Consider the following 22,801-nt stretch of genomic DNA (forward strand, 5'->3'; position numbering starts at 1 on the left):
CTGAGCACTATCTCTCCTTTGGTCCACGAAGCAGTTTGTTTTCGTGACAGGAGGGCAGAACTGCACAGGATAAAAATGTGCATTTCCTGCCTACGCTGCCAAGATCCCAGATCCCTTGTAAAATGGTGTCTGATGAGCTGCTAGTCTTTGCTTGGATCAGAGCAATTCTGCAAAGTGCAGTCAGATTTTAGCACAGTCTGAATCTCAGATGACAGGTGGATTTGGAAAGGGTTAACGGGTTACATTGCCCTACCTGTCGAGTGCTGGCTAATGAGCTGATGCCAGCTCCCTGGGAGGTCTCAGGGGAATTGTCCTGATTGCCCCAGGGATCTCCCCTTTTCTCCGTGCTTGTTCAGCATTTTTATCAACGACTTCAGTGAAATAGCACAAGGTGTGCTTGTCCAAATGTGCCAATGCTAGAGCTGGGAGGGAGGGGTGGAGATGTCACATGACTGATAGGATGGAGGAGGTTTCAGCTAGCTAAAATTTAGGATTCTATCCAAATGAAAATATCCAGTGGAGGTAAAAGCAGAGTCCTCAACAAGAATTAGAAAAGAAAAACCAATGAGTGGGGGAGGGTGATGCAGCCATGGCTCCTGTTAAAGGATTTGGGGATTTTAGGGGATAGCAGTGTCTGTGTGAATCACTAGTTAAACTTGATGGTTGGAATGACCAGTGCCTTCCTGAGGGGCATGGAGAGGCCTACGATCTAGGAAGGGGGGTCAGTAATAGGTCAGCCCAAGTCTGTCCTGAGGAGACCACAGCCAGAGGGCAGTGTTCAGGCCTGAGCATCACAGTGTGGGAAAGAAATGACCAAGGTGAGGTGCATTCAGAGAAGGGTGAACAGAAGGATGAAGGGCTCCAAGAACATGGTGTAAGGCCCTTGAGAAGCTGTCAGAGGACCATGAGAACTGTCTTCAGGTGGCACAGGAGATGGAACTCTGCACCTGGAAGCAGGAAGATCCAAGTTCAAATTCTCCCTCAGATACTTACCAGCTGTGTGACCCTGGACAAGTCATTTCACCTCTGTGCCTACATTTCCTCATCTGCAAAATGGGTCTAGAAATGGTGCCTACCTCACAGGGTTGTTGTGTGGATCAAAGGAGATATTTGTAAAGTGCTCGGCACAGTGGCTGGCACGCAGTAGCCACTCTCTAATGCTACTATTTGAAAAGTGATGTGGAAGGGGGATTAGCGTGTTCTGCTTGACCCAGGATGAAAGAACGAGGAATAGTGGGTGGAAGATGCCCAAAGATAGATTTCAGCCTGATTTCAGGACAAATTTCCCAACAACTTGAGCTGTCTGAAAGTGGAAGAGGACGGCTGGCAGTTTGTGACGTGTTTAACCCTTGCTGGAGCTGTCAAAGGCATGCTGGTGACCCCTTGTTGAGAAGGCTGTAGAGTATATTCTTTCTTTACACCTGAGTTGAAGTGAATAGCAATGCTCAGATAAAGTGTCTGCTGGGTGGCAGGCCTTGTGCTAGCTATGGGGGAGACCAAGGCAGACACAAAGCTCTTTTCCTTAGAAAGCTGTCCTGCTCCTGAAAGATGGAGCAGGCACACAGAGGAATGTCTGTCTGGATAGGTGTGTGTTTATGTATGGATATGCAGACACACACAAGGAAGTATAAAACATCAATTTGGGCACACTGAGGGAGGATTAAGACCAGGAGAGGCCTTGGGTGAGCTTTAAAGGAGCAGGCAGAAATGAGAAAGCCTCCTCTGGTTCCCTTACCCAGCTTTGCTTCTCCCAGCCCAGGCCTGGGCTTAGCTCCCTCTCGATGCCCAGGACAATCCCTCCCAGGCCTCACTCAGCAGCAAGGAAGCCGCCCTTTAACCAGGGAGTTTCTACCAGAATACCACCTTCTTTTCCCCACTACTCCAAGTTGGCCTCAAGAGCAACAGGTGGACAAGGAGAAGCCACAGATCCCAGGGAAAATTTATATTTGCATAGGCATAAATTAGAATTTGTTGATTAAAAAATCAAAGTAAAGAATTAAACAGTAGCCTTTGTGATGGGGAAGAACTAAGACCCCATCTGTAGGTTCCTATGCAGGGCTGCTCAGACGCCAGCTTCCTGGTAAGCGAACAGAAGCAGAGGGAGCAAACTGGGTTGAGGGCCAGCTAGGGTCAGCCTGCCACTGTCTGCTGGTGACCCCCAAAGCCTGCAGATGAGTGAGTGCCCCTGCTTGCTTCAGGGACCAGTGGCCAGCCCTGTGGTGTGAAGGCCTGCCTTCCCTCCTACAGTAAAAGGCAGGAAGGATGGCAATGTCACTGTGAGGATCCGTGCCTGACAGCCTGCCCCCCACCCCAAGCTGGAGCTGGAGTGAATATCACCCTGGGCCCCAGGGGGAGGAAGCCGGAAATGAAGCCCGTAGCTTTTCTGTCTGATAACAAAGAACAAAGAGATCTATGTATAAATATAAATATCTATCTATATACATAATACAATGGGCCCGCAGGGCCAAAGAATTTGCCCTTCCCCTCCCATCCCAGCCTTAACTCCAAAAAACTAACCCCAACTCTATCCCAATAAACTTAACACCAGGGAATTGTGGCCAGTCCCAGATACTTCAGATTTCAAAGACTGCCCCCATCATGCCCCATGGTAAAGAGAACTATGCATGCTACCATGGACGGGAGCTTTAGCCACCTGCTGGGGCATGCCCAAGACAGACTGTCTACCAGTCTGCCCTTTGGAACTGCCCAAGTTGTCATGCCCTCAATAAACCAAGTTCTTTGACCTAGACTCTTGGGCAAGGTAAGCTAAGGTGGCCTAAGCTGTGGTTCTGAGTGCTGCTGAGCATAATAAGGCCCTCATGATGTCTTGACTCACACCTTCAAGATATCATACATAGCTGTGTATACACCTCCTGAGGGCAGGCAGGGCCTGGTAGGGAGCTGGGCCACCTGACCCTCAAGAGGATGGGGAGTGAAACAAATAGCTGAGCTGGTGATCTCCTCTCCATCAGAGAGGGCAGGGTGGGGCCAAACTGCTCCATGGTGGTAGGCTCCCACCTTGTATCTCTCCCAGAAGCCACAGTGGCCATAAGGGATGAAGTGTGGGAGAGGGCGAGAAAGTGGGATGAAGTGCTTGCTGGGGGAGGGGAGGGGCTGAAGGGGGAAAGAGGGGAAAGGCCCTGGGGGGGAGAGGCTAATTGGCAGGCTTCCCATGGACGCGGAAGCGGTAAATGCAGGTGTACTCAGGGTGACCCCAGTTGCTTAAGATCCGAAGTTCGACCACCTGGTATGGGGCTGTGTCATTGCCCTGTGGGAAGAGGAGACTGGGGTCAGGAAGGCTCGTGATCCCTTGGTGGACATCCTGACCCCAGAGCCCGTCCCCCCCAGGCCTTCTTCAGTGGCTGAATGTTATCCCTCAGGTTGCTATCAGAACCATGGGGTCCTGGCTCAAACTGCAGCTCCTAGCAAAGCCACAGCATCCCCATGGCTGGTGATCTAGCCTTCAAGAGCACCAGCCTCCCTGGGACACTGTGGGGCCAGCCCTCCATACCTGAAAGTGGAAGGTCTGAATGGACTCCCCAGCATTATCATAGGTAAAGTGCCCGAGGGCCACCCCTTCCGACTGTGAATCTTCATTTAGCCCCTACAGAGAAGGAAAAGCAAAGGGAAGGGATGGATGGATGGATGGATGGATGGGAGGGGGTTAGAGGAAAGGTCATGCTGTTAGGACATGAATCCAGATCTATCCAGGGAGGCAAAGGAAGGGGAGGTTGTGGAGGAGGAGGTGGAAGAGGAGGAGGAAGGGGGTGTAGGGGGGGATACATTGGGGAGAGTAAAGGGGAGAAAGGAAAAGCCACCATGATGTTTCCTTCTTTGGTCCCCTCACCTTCCAGCATCTCTCACTAACTCAGTAGACAGATCCTTTTCCCTCCAAGCCCCTGGCCTCCTTCTCTGCCTCTTCCCCTAAGCTGCTGAATGGCTTGGGACACACAATTTAATTGTAGGTGCCTCAGTTTCTTCATCTATCAGGATTTAGGTCCTGAAGCATCCTGTTCCCCTACACGTTTCTTCTTCTCCTCTGGCTCCACTTTTTTCACCCACATCCTCCTTATGAGGACATTCCAACTCTGCCCTAAGGAGGTGACTGTAGGGAATGGTGCTCATCATCCCCACTCAGCTCCCCCATGGGACACCTGGCCATGGAGGCACCCATGTATAAAGGAGTTGTATAAAAGGACCCTGAGACAGCATTGAAATCTTGACTGCTGTCAGCTGTCCTCTTCTGGCTTCTCTCTAAGAAGAGGGGGAGCAGGGAAAGGGCTGGTTGTGGAGTCCAGAGACCAGCCTCAATATCCCAGCTGTAAAATGGGCACATCCTTCCATTCCTCACCTCACAATGCTGCTGTTAAGAAATGGCTGTCAGGCATACTGGAATGGAGAGCTGCAAGGCTCAGATACTCACCAAGATGACAAAATCCTTGGGGGCGCTAGGGATGTTGCTGATGGGAGACAGGGCTTTGGGTACATGCTCCAAGGTGACAGCAGTGAGGTGGATGCGGGCAGATAATCGAACCACAGCAAAGCCCTGGGGGCCCCGGAATGCCCAGCAGTTGCCAGGGTAAACATCTGGCTGTGGGCAGAAGACAAGTCAGGTGACAAGTCAGGTGGGCAGCCAATGGAATAGATTTCCATTGTGTAATCCTCCCACCTTGAGAGCCCAGCCCCCACAGAAGGTGGGAGATGGCAGAGAGCCAAGCTGGGGGCCCTTTGTTCTGTCATACCTGGAGGATGGCTCTTGGGGACTGGAAATAGTACCACAAGGGGATGCCAAACAGACTGAGAAGGGCCGTCTTGGTATCATAGGTCTCTGAGCAGCGGCTACTGATGATGCTGGCCCCTGAAAGAACAAGAGGGAGAGAAGTGAGGTGGGGGCAGCTGAGGGCTGGCAGGACACAGAGGTAGTCCTGAAGATGAGGGGTCACTGCCAGGGCATCAGCCCTTCAACTGCCCCGTCCCATAAGGGGCATCATGAGTTTTTAATTCCTGCTGTCCCTTAATGGGCAACCATCATGTCCCCAGCCCTCTGGCTTTCTACAGGCTACCTACCTGAGGACTCCAGGGCATAATCCACTAGCCCAATGCGGTCTTCACTGTATCTCTTCAGGGCCTCATTCACAATCTGGTGCACATCCTAAAAGACAGGCATGGATGGACTCATGGGCCTAGCTGCCTGCAGAACTGGCCCAGCCCTTTCACCAGAGGGCCACGTGTGCTACCTGCTCTGCCAGGGCTTCCCCTTCCTTCCCTGGAGGCTCCTCTCAGGGCAAACCCATGACCTCCGACAGGCAGACAGGGAATGGGGCAGGCCTCACCTCCTCTGTGACCCCAGTCACTCCTTCCTTGTGAAGGGTCAGCCTCAGGCTGGCAGCAGCTTCACTGGCAGATTTGACCTGCCCTTCTGCCACCTGAGTGAGGATTCTGTGCTCCAGGTCCCGAAGTTGGGCCTGTACCTCCTCCAGCTGAAGAAGCCCAGCCTTAGCGCCCTTGTCTCGAAGAAGGTACTGACTGATCCAGGCTGGGAACTGAGACTCCACCTAGAAACCACCAGAGACCATCCACAAAACAGTAGAGGTAAGGAAGAAAGAGGGCCGGGACAGGGGACCTGGGGAGGGGGTGTCTAGAAAGACTCTGAGAGCTCAGAGCCTATGCATGTCTTCCTGGTGCCAGGGAAGGGACGGTTGTGAACCAAGTGACTGGCATTTTTCCACTGCTTTCAGGTCTACCAAAAAAGATCTCATTGGACCCCAGTGGACACCTTAGAGGGTTGGGTCTCCCTGGGCAGATGCTCAGGCAGCCCACCTTGGAGAGAGGGGCACATGTGGTCTAAGTGGTGGACTGGAGGACTCACATCACTGCGCAGGGCTGCCATCTTCTGTGGCCAAAGGTCTACTTCCTCTGCCACTGCAGCCTGTCTCTGGCTCAGGGCTACCAGTTCCTGTCTCAGGCCAGCCAGCTGGGCCTCCAGTGGACCCATAGCCTTTAATATGTTGTCCTGGAAGGCTTCTTGGGCCAAACTAGACAGTGACAAAAGGAAAAGGGAAGGGCAGCCACTGGCTAGTGACACAGGATAGAGTCAAGCAGAACCACTATCAAAGGGAAAGAACAGAACCAGAGATCTGGGTGCAAGTCTTCCCTGACATTTACTCCCTGTGTGACCCTGGGCAAGTCATTTCCCTCCCAGGCCTCAGGACCCTCATCTGCTCTCTGAGGTCCTTACCAGCTGGGATTAATCCTATGGACATGCTAACCCAAGTATTCTGGCTCTACTGACACCCCCCCAGAGAATCTCAGTGGTGCTTTCTCTGGTCTAGTTTTCTAGCCTTCCTTCCCTCCTCTTCTCTTTGCCAGTTAGTTTGGGGCCTTACCTCTGCCATTCAGATTTTAGCTGAAGCACCCAGCTTTCCAGCTCCTGTAAGGAAGATGATGGCACAATGAGACTGATGAAAACACCAAACCACACTCTGGGGACTCATTGTCTCCTCTGGGTGGACCCTCTGTCTGCTAAGGAGGATCTGAGTCTCTGCAAACTGTTGGGCTCCAGAAATCTTGACCTTGAGTTTGGGCTAGACCTTTCAAAGACTGGACTCCTCTCTTATCATCCCACCAAGAGGAGGCATCTGAGAGAGACCCCAACTCAGCTGAGATTAGGCATGAACCACTTTCCCTAGAGTGGTGAGGTCACTTCTCAGTCCCTGAAAAGAGTTTCAAACTCAGCTGTTGAGTTACAGTCTTCTCATTGACAATCTTATCCCTCCCTAGTCTTCATGCATGGATGTGCTCAGTACAGGAAAGGGGTTCCAGAAAGGAGCTACAGGAGGAGGCTTAGGTTGCTTTAGATCAGTAAGCTCTCTGCTTATCCTTCGGACAAGGGGATCCAGAGTCCTCAGACAGGAGCTCTCAGGGACAATGAGTCAATCGAATATGCTCCCATACAAGTATGGAATCTGGCCAGAAACCTGTAAGCAAGTGTTAGGTCTACTGACAGCAGCACCAACATTTCCAGCTACAAGTGACCTCCCCCAAGACGTCTCTGCCCCCTCTCCCCCACTCCCCGCACCCTTTCCCCCGCCCCACCCCCCCGCCCTCCATCCCCTGTGTCTCTGCCTCCAGAAGCGTCAGAGCTTCTGGATTACCTGGGATGCCTGAGAAATCTTCTTTAGAACATTATCCAAATCTTGCCGATGTTCTGCCCTGAGGGTGGTGAGTGCTTCCTGGAGACCACAAAAAAGGAGACAGGCGTTCAACAAGACCCAGAGAACTTGGCAGGTCCTGCCAAGCCCAGAGTGCTGCCTCACCTCAAGACCTCTATGCCTTCCACTAGCTGGGCTTGCCGACCTGGTCTTCTTAGCAGAGCGTTCTCCTCACCTGGATGTGGGCAGTGGTGTCCCTACGGAAGTCCTCCTTCAGGGTGGGTTCCCATCGGCTCATCAGGCCCTCCAGGAGAGTTGAAATATCCTCGTGGCTCAGGCTTTTTCCACCTCCATTCCCACTGGCCCCCTGCAGCTCCAGCAACTCCAGCCTGATGGCCTCCTTCTGCCAACGTGCAGAGTATTCAGAAGCCAGAGTTTCCAGCCGCCTTTCTAGGGCATGAACCTTGGACAGGACATGCTGTTCAGCCTTGGGAACAAGGAGGAAAACACACAAAGATGAAAAGTCTCTTAGGAGGAGGAACAAGGAGCACTGGGCATTTGTTAAGCACCACTGTGTGCCCGAGGTGGGGCTGAGTGCTGAGAACACAAGGACCAAGAAGGAAACCTTTCTTGTGTACGAAGAACTTCCATTTGAATGGAGGAGACAAGGACATTAAAAGCCACCAGGTCGTTTAACTGCTGTCGGCAGATTTCTTCATTTCACACTTACGCTATTTACAAAAACGTAAGCATTGTTGGTCTCCGCCTGAGAATGGAAGTTCCTGGTCAATGGGAATGGTTTCATTTTGTGTACCTGTGTCCCCTAGGCCGGGACCCGGCACTGAGGAAGTGCTTAATAAATACATGTGGGTTGACAGGCTGACTGGAAGAAAGAGCACCAGAATGAATTCTCAGCATGGGGGCAGCCATTTGGGTAGGGTCACCGAGTGTGAAAGGAGTACAGAAGACCAATGAGGCTAAGGCTGGAAAGACAGGGTGGGGCTGTTTTCCTCTGGGGGGCAAAGGGGAGGCCCTGCCATTGACTGAGGAGGGAAGTCACTTGGTCTGCTCTGTTCTTAAGGAAAGTTCCTTTGAGAGCAGAGTGCAGAACAGACTGGAGGCAGGGAGGCCACTCAGGACACTGCGGCAGTGAGCCAGGAGAGTGATGAGGGAGGGCCAGGGTCACCAGGGTCGAAATGGCAAAGAAGCTGAGAGAGCTCAGGGCAAAAAGCCAGGTCAGAGACCTCCCCAAGAGGTACAAAGGAGGCTAAGCATGCAGAAGGTCCCCTCCCCACCAACCACACAGCACAGGGGCAGAACCAAGAGAACAGAGGGAGGGTGGGCATTTTTGATGAGCCCAGCCCACCTCCTCTCTAACCATCTAGATAATGTGCCAGACCACATTTTCATGAGGAAAGCCAAGAAAACATCCCTGTGCGTCATTTCTCCAGCCCAGGGAAGCTTAAGAAATAAGAGAGCTGTGGACACTGAGGTGGGGGCTGGCCAGGAGCCCAACATAATGGCAGCCAGGACAGTGGGAAGCATTTCATTGCCCAAGGATGGTAAAAGGGCTAGAACTGAATCCCTGAGCAGGAGCAGATCCCAGGCTATCCTGGGAGCATGAAGGGGGCCAAATGACTCTTCTAGGCTACAGACGTAGGGCTGAGAGGAGCAGTTATGAGTGAGCGAGGCCCTAGCTGAGCACTGATCAAGAAAGGGGTTCTGCAAAGAGGTTCTGGACCTGAGCCCCAGAGCACAGCTGGGGACTCAATGTTCACTTTTAGTCCTGCAGTGGGATACCTCGGGTAGGAGACCCAGACGCAAGAAGAGTCAATAAGTTCGGTCCCTCTGAACCTGCAGAACCTCAAAGTGTGCTAACAATGACTGAGTCCAATAACATTCTACAGAAACTCCAGCACCCGCAAGCCAGAAGACCTAAACCTGAGTCAGGAACTTGCACAACTCAGACAAGAATAGCAGTGAACAGATATCACCACTATGGAAGCACTGAAAGTTTGCGGACTGAACTAAGAAAGCCCAGAGGTGAGCTGAGCCCAATGCCAACATCAAGTTCATAGTCAAGAAATAGGCTGGAAGAATGAGTAAACAAAACTGAACCTGACCACAAAGGGCTACTATGGCTCAAGACAGAAAGACAGAAGAAGCCAATGACTTGAAGATATCTTTAAGCAAATCCTCCAAGAAAAAGGGTAGATTGGATAAGAGTTGAACAAGAATTCCTAGAAGAGTTAAAGAATGAGATAAAAATGAACAAAAAGTGATTTTAAGAGTGGACGAGGAAAAATTTTTAAAAAGCGGTACAAGAAAGATATGAGAAAAGAATGAATAATTAGTAAAAGAGGCACAAAAATACTGAATTCCTTAAAAATTAGAACTGAGCAAATAGAAGCTAATAACTCTAGGAGACAACAACAAAAAATAAAATCAATTCAAGAGAAAATGTATAGGATCTCATACAAAACTCCAATGACCTAGAAATGGATTGAGGAGAGAGAATTGGAGAGTCATTTGTCTATCCAAAAGCCAGGAACAAAAAAGGAGCTCAACATAATATTTTAAGATATTACAAAGGAAAATGCCCAGATGTGTTAGAATCAGAGGGCAAAGTAGAACTTGAAACCACAAATCATTTCCTGAAAGAAACCCCTACATGAAAACTCCCAGCAACTGTTCTAAATCCAGAACTGCCAGGTCAAGGAGAAAATTCTGCAAATAGCCAGAGAGAAATAATCCAGTACTGTCAGGACACATGAGATTTAGAAGCTTCCACATTAAAGGAGTACAGGGCTTGGGATATCATATTCTGGAGTGGAAAAGATCTAGGATTAGAGCCCACAATAAGATTAAACTACCCAGCAAAACTGTGTATCGTCCTACAGGGGAATAAGGACCCTTCCTGAAATAGAGAACTTTCAAGCATTCCTGATGAAAAGACCAGAACAGAATAGAAAATTTGACATTCAAACACAGAACTCAGGAGAAGAATAATAAGGTGAACATGAGTGAGAAATCACAAGTCACTAAAAAAGGGCAAATTGTTTAGATCCCTTGTGTGGCAAGATGATACATGTAACCACTTCAGAATTTTATGATCACCACGGGTCCTAGAAGCAGTCTAAATAGATAGCGACCTGAATGACTGTATTATGTTGTGAGGATCTCAAAAGAATGGAAGGGTGGAGAAGAGAAATGCACTGGAAGGTTGTGGGGAAGGAGAGAAAGAATGGGGAAAGTTATCTCATAAATGGGGTGCACTAGAAAGAGTTTATACAATGGGAGGGACAGAAGAGGGGAACAGGCAACACGAACCTTATTCTCATCTGAACTGGTTGAAAGAGGGAAGAATACACATACACACACAATGAGATGGAGAGATTCATTTTACCCAAGGAGAAGTAGGAGGAAAAGCGTCTAAGAGAAAGGTGAGGGGGAGGGAAGAATGACGGGATAGATTAAGGGAGGCAAAGGTCAGAAACAAAAGACTACCGAAGAAGGGACAGAGTAAAAAACAAAAGGATGAGTGTAAAAGAATAGCATGGTAAAAAATATACATTTAATGAACACAACTGTGAATGGGAATGGGATGAACTCACTCATAAAATGGAAGAATACAGTTGAATGGATTAGAAACCAGAATCCAACAATATGTTATTTACAAGAAATATGCTTGAAACAGAAAGATACACAAATAGAGGAGTTGGAGAAAAAGAATGGATCTTACAGAATGGATCCTAAAGAATGGATGAGTCAAAGAACAAATCATAGAAATGGTTAACAATTTCATGGTGACAATGACATAACTAAATTTTGGGGATGCAGTCAATGCAGGACTTAGAGGGAAATGTATATTTTCAAATGCTTACATCAATCAAAGAGACAAAGAAACAGATTAAAGAATTAGACATGCAACTAAAATATTTAGAAAACCAACAGATTAATCCCTTCCCAATTAAACACCAAAATTAAAATCTTGAATCGATAGAAAGATGAACGAAATTGAAAGAACAAAACCCCAATGAACTAATAAATAAAACTATAAGCTTTGAGAAAAACAATTAAATAGATAAATCCTTGGCTAATTTAATTTTTACAAAAGAAAACCAAATTATTACATCAGAAAATGAAAACAGTGAATTTACAATCTATGAAGAGAAAATAAAAGTAATTACTAGGAGCTTTGTTGCCCAACTACATGCCAATAATAAAAATGAAAATCTAAATGAAATGAATTTTACAAATATAAATAGTCCTGTTTAACAGAGCCCTTAAATAACCCCATCTTAGAAAAAGGAACGAAACAAGCTATAAATGATCTCTCTAAGAAAAAACCCCAGGACTAAATCAAATTTTTCCAAATGATTAAAAAGTAATCAATTCCAACACTAAATAAACGATTTGAAAAACAGGTAAAGATAGAATCTTATCAAATTCTTTCTATGACAAAAATATAATCTTGATACCCAAACCAAGGAGAGTCACGTCTCCCCAAGAAAGGGAACTATAGATCAATTTCCTTAATGAATATTGATGAAAAATATTAAATGCTAAGAAAGGAGATTACAGGAATATATCACAAAGATATATTGTGACACTGTGACCAAGCTGGATTGATACCAAGAAGTTGGGCCTGGGTCAATTATTAGGAAAACTATAAATGTAACTGATTATATCAATAACATAAACAACAAATTTATATGATTTCAACAGGTGCAGACAAAGCTTTTGACAAAATGCCTCATCCCTGTTGAAAAACACTAGAAAGCACAGGAATAAATGGAGTCTTCTTTAAAATAAGTATTATCTAACTAAAACCAAGAGCAAGCATGATATGTAATGGGGATAAGCCTTCCCAGTAAGATCACGGTAAAGGAAGAAAGTCCATTGCCAACCATTGCTATTCAGTGTTGTACCAGTTACAGCAACTGCTAGATATAGCAATAAGGCAGAAAAGAAACTGAAGGGAAAAAACTGCAATGAGGAACCAAAACTATCTCTTTTGGTAGATGATACAATGGTTTACCAAGAGAACCCTAGAGAGTCATCTAAAAAACCAGTTTAAAACAAAACCAGTTCAAACAATTACTTAAAGAAAGTTGGAAGCCCATCAAAACCATCAGCATTTCTATATATTAATCAAGAAAATCCAGCAGGAAGAGATAGAAAGAGAAATTCCATTGAAAATAACTGTATACAATTGTATACTGTATACAACCTGAGAGTTTGCCTGCCAAGACACACACAGGAACTATATGAACACAATTACAAAACATTCTTCATACGTAGAGATCTCAACAGTTGGAGATGTACTCACTCCTCGTGGGTAGGTCAAGCCAGTAGCATAAAAATGATAAAACTACCTAAATTAACTTATTCAGTGCCATACCAACTGAACCACTAAGAAAGTTCTTTGGTAGCAAAGAACTCATTGACAGAGGAGTGGCTTATGGATACAAGGAAATATGACTATGCTGTACGAAGCCACAACTCTGCTTAATTAGAAGACTTACATGAACTGGGGAAAAGTGGAATAAATGAATGAGGAGAACAAGAAAACAAGCACCACAGACAACCATGGAAATGGAAAGAACAGAGATGACCCATGAGGATCTTCTTCCCTTCCCGTCCTGGCTAGGGTGGGAAATACTGGCAGGGAACCTGCATCTAATGCTGGGCTCGCCTGCTGTGTTCTGCTGAACTTTTCTTCCCCTTTTTGGTTTATTCTTTTGCTTAAGGGCTGGCTCTGTGGGAGGGCAAAATGGGAAGGATACACTGAGCAAGGTGGGTCACATGAAAGCAAAAGCTAGAGACAAGTCTTCAAAGTCAGTGGGATGTGTGCGTTTGTGTGTGTGTGTGTGTGTGTGTGTGTGTGTGTGTGTGTGTAAAGATGTACCTAATTCAAAATGATTTTCACTAGTAGATCACACAAGCTTTCCAGGGTTTTTCCAAATTCCCTGCTTCTCTTTCTGAGAAGACACACTGGGAAAGGTAGGTTAAGTAAAAACCAATGATATCAAGAAAACTTTTGGAAACACACAACACGATGAGGAGACATGAAAATGGTTTTCAGACTTTGTGGACATGGACAGGGTTAGAGTTGCTTTGCTTGTCCTGGCAAGGTAGAAGTTGTGGCACATTTCAGAGGCAGGAACAGCTTCCTAACAAGGTGAGTCACTGAGAGGGGAAGGAGCTGCCTCAAGAATTTGGGGGCCTCCACTCTCAGGACTGAGCTGAAGAGGGAGGCTGAGGGCCCTTCCTGATGTTTTCGTTTCACGGGTCCACTGTTTGTATCCTTTAGTCACCACCCTCTTCTTCTCTTGCGCCAGTGGCCTATTTTCAGATCCAGTGTTGCCTTTGGTTTCTTTGCTTGACAAGAGCCGCTGGTCTCTGACGGAGGCAGCCTCTAGGATTGCTGGCCTTCTCACTGGAATGTGATGTTTTGGGGCAGCAGTCAAACATCCTTAGGAAACGATGCTATGAGTCAGTGTTCCTTTTGCCGTGCCTGAGTGGTTGACACATCTGAAGAGGAAGGACTGGAGCTGTTGGAGCTGTACGGTATGTTTTTTCCCCTTTTGTCCCCCTTTCTTCTAACTTGCTGGATTTTGACCTTTGTGGGGCCCAGTCACTGATCTGGTCCTTGATGCTGAAATGATTCGTGTAACCAGCATTTCTCATTCCGTGAAGATGGTCCTTTGGTTTCGTTGTGACATCTTTTGGTGCTGATCATGTATCCTGTGCCTGCGGACTTTCTTACTGACAAATAATAGTTGTGTCTTCTTCCCTTGCACGTTGTTTTGTGGACTTAGTACAATGACAGCCAACAAACACTGATACACTCCCACTAAGTGTAACAGGCTATGCCGAGTGTTGGGGTCACAAGGACAAAATGATCTTCTCAGCTTCCTCCTGGACTTCCTTTGCCCTCTGTTGCCTTATGCTCATTTGGAATAGCAACTATGGGGTTTTTTAGTTGCCTTTAAAAATGTGATGAAATCTAATCCTTGAGGCTGATTTGCCTCCTCCAAATTCTTCTGCCTGTGAGTGATCATTCCACTGATTGTTTCCCCCCCACATCTGAAAAAAAAACTCCTTGCAGCTGACATGAGAAGTCAGACAAATCAAATTCTGACACTGGCTGTGTCCAAAATCGTGGACCTCATTGTGCATCTGACATCCAGCACCTCATCTGTTGCTGTTTCTAGAGCCATGTCCTTTATCCCACCACTCCATGTCACCCCTCAGATTACACTGGAATAATGTCAACCACTTAGACTGTGGTTGGACTGTGTGAGGACTGAGGGAGACCAAGTACTCTTTGTCCTTCTCTGAGGTCCCCTGACCTCTGTCCACAAACAGAAGGTGGCTGCAGAAGGCAAAGGTTGTTTGGTCTTTTTATCTGCTTCCCAAGTCATCATGACTCCCCAAATCCAATCACCTGGTGGCCAAGCTTCTGGTGGGCAGACACCAGGATCTGCACACAGCCTTCAAGTCTTCCCAGCTTGATCAACTCTGATAGTCTGGGCTCTGCTACCAATTTCTGGAGACCCCCCCCCCTCCAGAATCACTTCACTGTGTGACAAGGTGTTAGGGAAGGCCTTTTGGGGGAGGCAACTATGATTTCAGTTGAAGGCAGCGGGGGAACGCGGGAGGCTGAGTCTTGAGAGGTTGGCATTGAACTGCCCCAGGTCCCAAAGCTAGCAAGTGGCAAAGCTCAAACTTGAGCCCAGGTTTTCTGACCCTGGCTCCCCAGGGATCTGCATATCCAAGGTGAGAGAGTCTCCTAATGCTGCTTGTGAGTGGCCCTGGTGCAAAGATTGATGAGTTTGGAGATGGAAATCCATGGATAAATCGAGGTTACTAAATGAAGGCTTCATTATAGCCTGGATTTATATTCTCATCTCTTGCCCCACAGCACAGACCATTAAGAAGAGACTGTCACCACTGAGATGAATGACCTATCTTCTGCATGACACACACTTGGCACCCAAACAGCAAAGACAAAGAAATGGAAACTACTGGCTTGCCCCCGAACTGGGCAAGAGCTGAATAAATTATGGTGTAAGGATTGAATACAACCGTGCTCTAAGAAACAATGAAATAGGTGGTATTGAGAGAAACCTGAGAAGACTTTGTATGAACTGGTGCAGAGCAGAGTGAGAAGAACCACAAAGAAGCAACTTTGAAAGACTTTAGAACTCTGATCGATGCAGTGACCAAGTACTTTTCTGGAAAATGACCCAACTTCTGACGGAGAGATGGCCTCAGGAGGCAGAAGGAGACATAGATCTTTTAGACATGGCCAAAAAGGGACTGGTTTGCTTAACTCTGCACATTTGTTACAAGTGGTTTGCTTTTCATTTTTCTGAATGGGTGGGAGAGGGAGAAGGGAAATAAAACAGACTTTTGTTCATTACAAAATGGAAACAAAAGCAGATTCCTCTGGCTAATCCTGCTTCCCCCTCCTCTGATGCCTCATAGTGCTGCAGAGCTGTTTCAAAGACAGCGCTAGGAGAGGACACCACCTGGAAGATCCTGCCAGGCCAGAACTGTCTTCAAAGATGGTATGGTAATAGTCTGTATGGCTGCCACAGAAGAAACAGCATAGCCAACTCCCTCTACTGCTTCACTCCCATCTGTCCTGGTAGATCTCCATTGTACCTAGTTGTTTCCTCATGACTCGGGGACTCCTTCAGGGCAGGGACTGTGGGCTTGTTTGTTTGGGTTTGAATTCTTTCTTTGAATTCCCATCCCTTAGCACAGTGCCTGACACACAGTAGGCCACACTTAAGAAATGGTAGTGGACTGAGTGATTCTGGGGTTGATTGGAACAGACTTGGTTGTGAGCAGACTGTCTGCCTGTCCTGCACAAAGTGTTCCTGGCACTCACCCAGGCACTCACCTGGAAATATGGGGTGGATTCTCCTGCTTCCCACACCTCCTCTCTCCTGTTGCTGCCCTTTGCTGCCCACCAGGACAGCATAGCAGGGTGGAATGTCTGTAGTCCATAGGGGTAAAAATACCAAGCACCTAGCACATGGGAGGAAAGGCTAATGAAGGCAGAGGCTGAGGCACCAGAAGGGAAACATGTCCAGGATGAGGACCTACACCTGGACTGTGTCTGGCAGTGTCACATCCACATGGGCTCAGACCCTGGCCCAAGGAAGGTGCATGCATTATGGGCCCCATGATCTGGAAGGCAAGACCCTTCAGGAAAGGCATCTCTCATGATCCTTTCAGGAGTCATTACACACTTTTGGATTATGAGAAAAATGAGGGACAAGAAGCAGCTGGGGAGAGGACATGGAGAAGTCCTGCCTCCTGGTCCCAAGCCTGGTCCACATACAGCCCTGTCTCTTCTGGAGGATCAGAGTGCTTTCAGGAGATGCCAGCTGAATAGAGGTCCTGGTAACTGACAGCTTGTGGTGTCACCATTCCCAAGCTGGGCTTCATCTCATAGTAGGGGGTAAGTGATGTCATGGTTCCTGAACAGAGTACAGCTCTTTTGGGACCATCCAGGGAGGACCACCCTGTCCATTCTCCCCAGTGAGAAGGGGCAAAGGCCTCCAGAGCTGGCATTGGCTGTGTCCTGCCCAGCTAACCCATTCATTGTGGACTCAGCTCTTCTACCAGTTCCCCCACCCTCAAGTGCCTTGACAGTGACCACTGAGGGGGCAGATCAAACACCCATGTAAAGCCAGCACTGTCATAGTAGGCATGCAGCATGAGTCTGGGAGGCCTGCATACAGAAGATGCACAAGAAAGGCTTGTGGGATTGGATCAAGAGGAGGAGACACAGGCCGTCTATCCCATTTCAGGCACAAGAACTTTCCCATACAAGGCCTGGGTCCCTTTTCCCCTAAAGGCTAAAGGCTCCCCTTCAAAGCTCTGTCTTCCAGACTTGCGTTCAGCAGCCCTGCCCCCAAGCCCTTGTCTGTCTGGGCTGGCAGGGTGCCCTGGGGACTCAGCAAGGCTCACCGTAAGCCAGCGAAGCCAGAAGCAACAGCATCAAGAGAAGCAGAAACAACTTCTTCAGAGTTGAAAAGCTCCTGGATTTCATGGGGATGAAGGAGGAGACATTAGTGCCTGGTCTTCCCCACCAGATTCCTGTGCGACCCTCCCTGAGCTGCTGAGGAAACCAACAAAGGGTGTGCCCCCACCCTGGGACAGCTACGATGGGGAGCTCTGGGCTTTTATGGACAGCCCTCGAGGTCAAGTGGAAGGAGAAAATTTGACCTTGGTCAAATGTGTGAATGTTGTTATGAAAGGTGACAGGGCTGGTGGAAGGCATCTCCCTCCCAGGGCTCTCAGGAATGTGCTTATATGCTAGTGAATTGGGCAGGCTTCTTTTGGCTAAATCATTTCAGTGCTTGTCAAATTGGGACTTGGAAGGAGTAAGCCCTGACAAGGTTGGCTAGTCTCCCTGGGCCTAGCCTGTGGCCCCAAGAATCCAGAGCTAGATAGGGAACCTGCAGCCTGGAGATCACATGTGGCACTTGAGGTCCTCAAGGGTGGCCCTTTGACTGAATCTAGACTTCCAAGAACAAATCTCCTTAAGAAAAGGATTTGTTCTGTAAAACTTGGCCTCAGTCCAAAGGTTGCACCCCAGGACCTAGAAGGCTACATGTGGCCTGGAGAGCGCAGGTTCCCTACCCCTGCTCTAGAGGCTCCTGGACACAGCCCTGGAGGCTGCCTGGAAACCTGGACATGACCCCCCACAGAGAAACTGTAAGGATGGCCTGGCTACCCGAAGGACTGGGAAGAGACTACAACCCCTGGGAGCTCAGGACTTTCCAACTGGCCAAGGTGAAGCCACCAGAGTCAGTGGAGATGAGAGGCAGGAACTACTGAGGGGACAGCTCCTCCAAGATACTCAGGAATAGAGCAGCACCTGTGCTCATGGGGATTGGCATGTGCTGGGGAAGGGTTAACAAGCAGTTCTGAAGGAGGTGAAGGCACACACAACTTGTCCCATCTTCTTCTTCAGTCTAGATACCCAGAGGAGCCCTGACTGGTAGCTGACACTCAGGAGCAGGTTCAAGCTGGTTCCAGCTGATTCCAGCACACCCCTGACCCTGACCTGACCTTCTGTCATAAGATTCATGGCACAAAAGTCTCAAAAGCTGAACTGAGCTCAAGCGTGGTGAAGCTTTTTCAAGCATGGGTTCTTTGGTTCTGGCAGAGCCCAGGGAAGCCTCACTGACCTGGTTAAGAGAAAGATGTCCAGCAGGGAGGCAGCTGTGGTCAGGCGGTAGCAGGTAGTGCCCAGCCACCAGTAGAACAGGCCAAAGAGCCAACCTGTAAAAGTCCCAGCAGAGGGGTTCAAAGGCTTCGCCCTCCTATCCCAGAGTTAGCTTGCTCCCAGCCTGCTCACTCTGCAGCTGCTCCTTGAATCTCCCAAGGCTCTCTAGCTGTGCCTGGGGATCCTGCCATAAAAGCCTGTCTCCACACACTGTCCTAGGGTTAGCACCCAGGCCTGGTGTGCCCCAGCGTAGGAATGAGGAAGCTCTTATGGGCCCACAGCAGGGACTGCCCTGGGCAGTGTGCCCACCCACTCCCAGAACCCACCTGGGAAAGTGATGGCCACCCACAAGAAAGCGCCAACTTGGGAGGCAGCATTCCTTAAGGAGGATGCTGAGCCAGGCTGGTCCATAAGTGTGTGCCCTGCAGGAAAGTGAAGACATGAGGAGCCACCCAGAAGGAGACACAAGTGGGCCTCAGGCATCCCCATTACCATGCTGAGGCTTAGGCCCTCCCAACCTCCAAACCCCCACCTGGAGCCAGACTGCAGAGTTCTCTCTCCTTTTATCTGAAATCTATGTTCTCCCCATCCCCCCTGGATGGGGCACCCTTCAAAGTACACGGGGCAGCGTCCAGGGGATGGAGTTCCAGTAGGCAGGAAGTGCTGCCTACCTGCAGAGTCATCCTCCGAGGAGTATCCTGAGGAAGATCCATAGATATCATAGGTGACTTTGCCCTCATTCAGTCCATTGATCTTACTCTTCTCAGCACCTCCCAGGCCTCTCCTCCTCCTCACCAAGTCCCCACCTGCACAGAGCATGGAGGTGCCTGATAAGCAGGGAGCTTCAGGCTTCCAGCAACAGCAGCTGCCAGAGGTGGAACACCTGGCAGAACTTTTCAGAATTCAGACTTCCCACCCCTTTGGGGGTCTGAACTCATAAGCCCCCCCCCCCCATGTGGTTTAGGGCAGGAATGGAGTTCTGCACAAGGGCAAAATCTGGCCCCCTTCCTATTTCTGTATGAGGTAAGAACACTTTTTATGTTTTTAAGTGTAATGGAACTTTACTGAAACATGTAAAGATGATTTTTAGCTCATTGGCTGCACAAAACCAGGTGGCCTTCTGCCTTAGGAGGCATGGTTATTGTCACCCAGATCTGGAAAAGTGCCATCTGTGGGACTGAGGGGCTTCAGGAGAATGGAAGGATCTCCCACCTGGGAGGATCCAGGGAGATGAGCCAACCTGGAGGAGTAAGGTAACTCCCAACAGACACTAGCCTCCTTAGGAATCTTTAGAAGACAGGGAGGAGCTTCCTTCCTTCTCCCCAGCCCAAGCCCTCGGGTTTGTCAAGCTCTGGCCAGAGCTCACCACGTTCACTCCAGTAGACATCGCTGTCCAGCTGATCTTGTAGGATGGAGCTTTTGTCCACCGAGGTGACCCGGGGGCCCCTGACGTAGGACTCGCTGACCACTGATTCACTGTAGTAGGTAGTGTGAGGATTGGAAGCAGGGCCCAGGTGAGGGGCTGGTGTGAGGCGTTTCACACTGCCAGATTTCCTCTTCAGAGTCCTGGGGGGCGCCAAGCATGGAGCAAAGGAAAGAGGGTGAAGGAGATGAAGCAGGAGAAAAACAGGGGGAGAAAGGCCTGGAGGAGGAAGAGACTTTCAAGGAGCTTCTAGGATGAAAAGAAATGATCCCTAAAGCCCTCTTCTGTTCTTATTCCTTCAACAGATGAATCCTTTATAACACTGGAACAAATCCCCAGCTCCCATGGGCCAGGCAGGGCCTCTTTCCAAATGGAACCACCATGATGAGGTACAAGAGGAGCTAAAGCCACCTGAACCTGTCTCCTCCCCCACAGGTCCATCACCCCCATGGCTTCCTATGCTCTTGCTAGGCCCTGCAGCTCACCCCAGAAACCGTGGGTACTGGGCCACATGATGGTTGTTCCCTGCCCAGCTTTAAGCCTCAGTTTCTGGCCCTCTCAATGCTCAAAGTCACCCCTCCCTAGTTCCTGTTCTCAGAGAGTGAAGGCAGCAGCAGCCCAGGTTGGGGTAGAAGGGGAAGAGACGGTGCTGGGGACAGGAAATTCTCGCATTTGTGGGGAAAGAAAGCACTAGAGTGATGTTTCCACCAAAGATGGGGGCAGGAAAGAAAGGTGCACATGGAAGCTGGCCAGGCCCTTGGCTGCCCTGAGTGGTTGTGATCTGGAAGATGACCTAGGGCTGCTGTGGAGTGGCTTACCTTAAGGGACTGTCCTTGAAGGCAGTGTGCTGACCAGCCACCAGGGAACTTCCTCCACTGCTGCTGCTGCTGCTGCCTCCATCATCATCAACATGGTAACGATGGCTCAGGCGCTGACTGCGTCGAGACATCATCAAAATCTCACTCTAGAAGTGCTAGAAATTCCTGGAAGAAGCAAAAAGTAATGAGAAGCTGTGCTTACTGACTGACTAGGTGTGATTTTCTGGGACCCCCTGAGAAGAGCCTGATGGGGGAGACGTTGAAGGGGAGGGATGGATTCCTCCAAAAGGAAAGCTGGCTGCACTGGGACAGAGAGGCGCTTTCCTAAAGAGTTTCTGAAGTGTCTCCCAGACGCTGAGGGTGGCTGCTCACCAGGGCCAAGCCTGCCAGCTTTGTGCCTGAGCTGGCCGTGACATCTTCTTGCAGGTGGCTTCCCTGGTGAAGCGCTGCCCCCACTCTCTCTCCAGCCTCCATTTGGAATGTCTCCCTTGGTGTCTTTACTGAATCTGGGGTTTTGACACTTGCCTTGGGATTGTTCTCAGGTCGCTTCACACACACACAATTTCCTTCTCGCCATAGTTGTTAACTCTGAGGGAAAGGCCTGCTTTCCCTTCCATGTCTTTGTTTCCCCTCATCCCCAACAGCACCCAGTTCTGTGATCATTCTGGAGGGTGGATGGGGTCCAAGCTAACCATCAGATACTAACCCCACCCCTTAGGTCATGTGTTTCTTTAGTAAGAGCCCTCAATGGACAACTGGATTATTGAACTCATTTTACAAATGAGTAAACAGACAAGTGGTAAATTCTCCAGGGGTCCCCATACCTCTTTGGAGGAAGAGCCTCCAAAGCAGGCCCTGGGCCTTCCTGTCCCCCAGCTCCCTCAGCTCCAACCTCACTGCCTCCTCAGGGATTTCTGAATTGTCAAGGATTGCACAAGCAAAGTTTCAGTGACAGAGGGCTGATACAAAAGGGAGGCTGTCCCAGCCTTAGGAGACATGGATGTCATGAACATGAATTAGACCACCCCTAACTCAGATTACAGATGAGACCAGGTTGTAGGGGATCTCAGCTTGGTTTCCTAGTCTATCCATGCTATAAAACCATCTCTAATATACCCAACCTTGATTTTGGAGGGCCTGTGACCTTTGCCAGAAGCTGTATTCTGGGGGTTACTGCTTTCATTTCCAAGATGCTTGCTTGGGTCGTGGGACAGAGACCCCAATGGATGTCTCTGCCAGTTGGGAGAACAACAAGGCCTGGTTTGGCTAGCAGGGAGAGTTCCTACTAGACTTGTCCTAAAAAGCAAGAAACCACATGTCTCCCTGGCTAAGGAAGCCCATTTGGTCGACCCGTGAGCTTCTCTGAAGATGGGGTGCCCACTTGGCAAGGACAGGAAGAGGGAAATCGGCAGCAGCCAAGGCAGACAGCTGGCCTGATGTCCCTTGCTAGCTTCCACCCCCACATGGTAATCAAGTCTGCCCCACTGGAGTCTTTGAATGCCCACCCACTCGGGCATCAGCATCAGCTCTCACCCTCCCTCCCCCATGCTTGGGTGGAGTCTTTGCCCGAGGCCTCAAACAAAGCAGTACAGCTAGTAGTCAGACTGTTGTGGATACAAACCTAACCACATCCCAGGGGAGGCCTGAAAAGGCTGTATGGGCACCCCCTAAATTGCCAAGGAAAGCCCCCGGTCTGCCAGGTAGCCTTATCTTCAGCATTCCAGTATCATAAAGACAGAGAATCTAAGCTCTTGACTATTCTGAATTCTACAGTCAAAGGGAAAAGCCAACCCTACCCTCTGTCATCATAATCTAATCCCTGCTCTGCCCTCCCCCCCTCAAAAAACCCCCATGTTTTGAACAGCACAAGGCATGGTTGCAGGCCCAGTAAAGGCAGAACTCTCTCTCTGCTACTACTTCCTATGCTGACCTACAACCATAGAATATGAGTATTGAAAGGGCCCTTGGAGATTTCAGAGGCAGTCACAGTACTGGCCCCCAATAAGGTGGCGCTCATCAAGAAGAGTCCTTTGTTTTCATGTGAGAGGATAAAAGCCCAGTTTAGAAAGATACTGCCTCATCTGCCATCACATGGTCACCAGCAGGGCCAGGGTGGTGTTAGAACCTGGGGCACCTGCCCCCTACATCCCTC

At 49.1% G+C, this 22,801-nt stretch overlaps 1 protein-coding gene across 3 annotated transcripts; it reads right to left on the minus strand.

Annotated features, from left to right (window-relative positions):
- Positions 1-1,927: 1,927 nt before the first annotated feature.
- On the minus strand, positions 1,928-20,811 carry LOC140534743 (SUN domain-containing protein 2-like). 3 transcript variants are annotated; one of them, XM_072656157.1, is made up of 17 exons: positions 20,650-20,811; positions 19,784-19,974; positions 19,080-19,214; positions 18,735-18,830; positions 18,371-18,464; positions 17,145-17,215; positions 16,069-16,196; positions 7,387-7,638; positions 7,155-7,232; positions 6,387-6,430; positions 5,870-6,035; positions 5,334-5,555; positions 5,068-5,152; positions 4,743-4,858; positions 4,424-4,591; positions 3,512-3,604; positions 1,928-3,268 (listed from the first exon to the last, which is right to left on the minus strand). In XM_072656157.1, the coding sequence occupies exons 1-17, from the start codon at positions 20,781-20,783 to the stop codon at positions 3,155-3,157; spliced, it is 2,187 nt and encodes a 728-aa protein (XP_072512258.1). In that variant the 5' UTR covers positions 20,784-20,811; the 3' UTR covers positions 1,928-3,154. The 3 variants fall into 3 exon arrangements, with proteins under 3 accessions (XP_072512258.1, XP_072512259.1, XP_072512260.1); XM_072656158.1 differs by lacking the exon at positions 19,080-19,214; XM_072656159.1 differs by lacking the exons at positions 18,371-18,464; positions 18,735-18,830; positions 19,080-19,214; positions 19,784-19,974.
- Positions 20,812-22,801: the final 1,990 nt, after the last annotated feature.

The sequence above is a fragment of the Notamacropus eugenii genome, chromosome 3 (genome assembly GCF_028372415.1).
Source record: "Notamacropus eugenii isolate mMacEug1 chromosome 3, mMacEug1.pri_v2, whole genome shotgun sequence".
Classification (NCBI taxonomy): Eukaryota; Metazoa; Chordata; class Mammalia; order Diprotodontia; family Macropodidae; genus Notamacropus; species Notamacropus eugenii.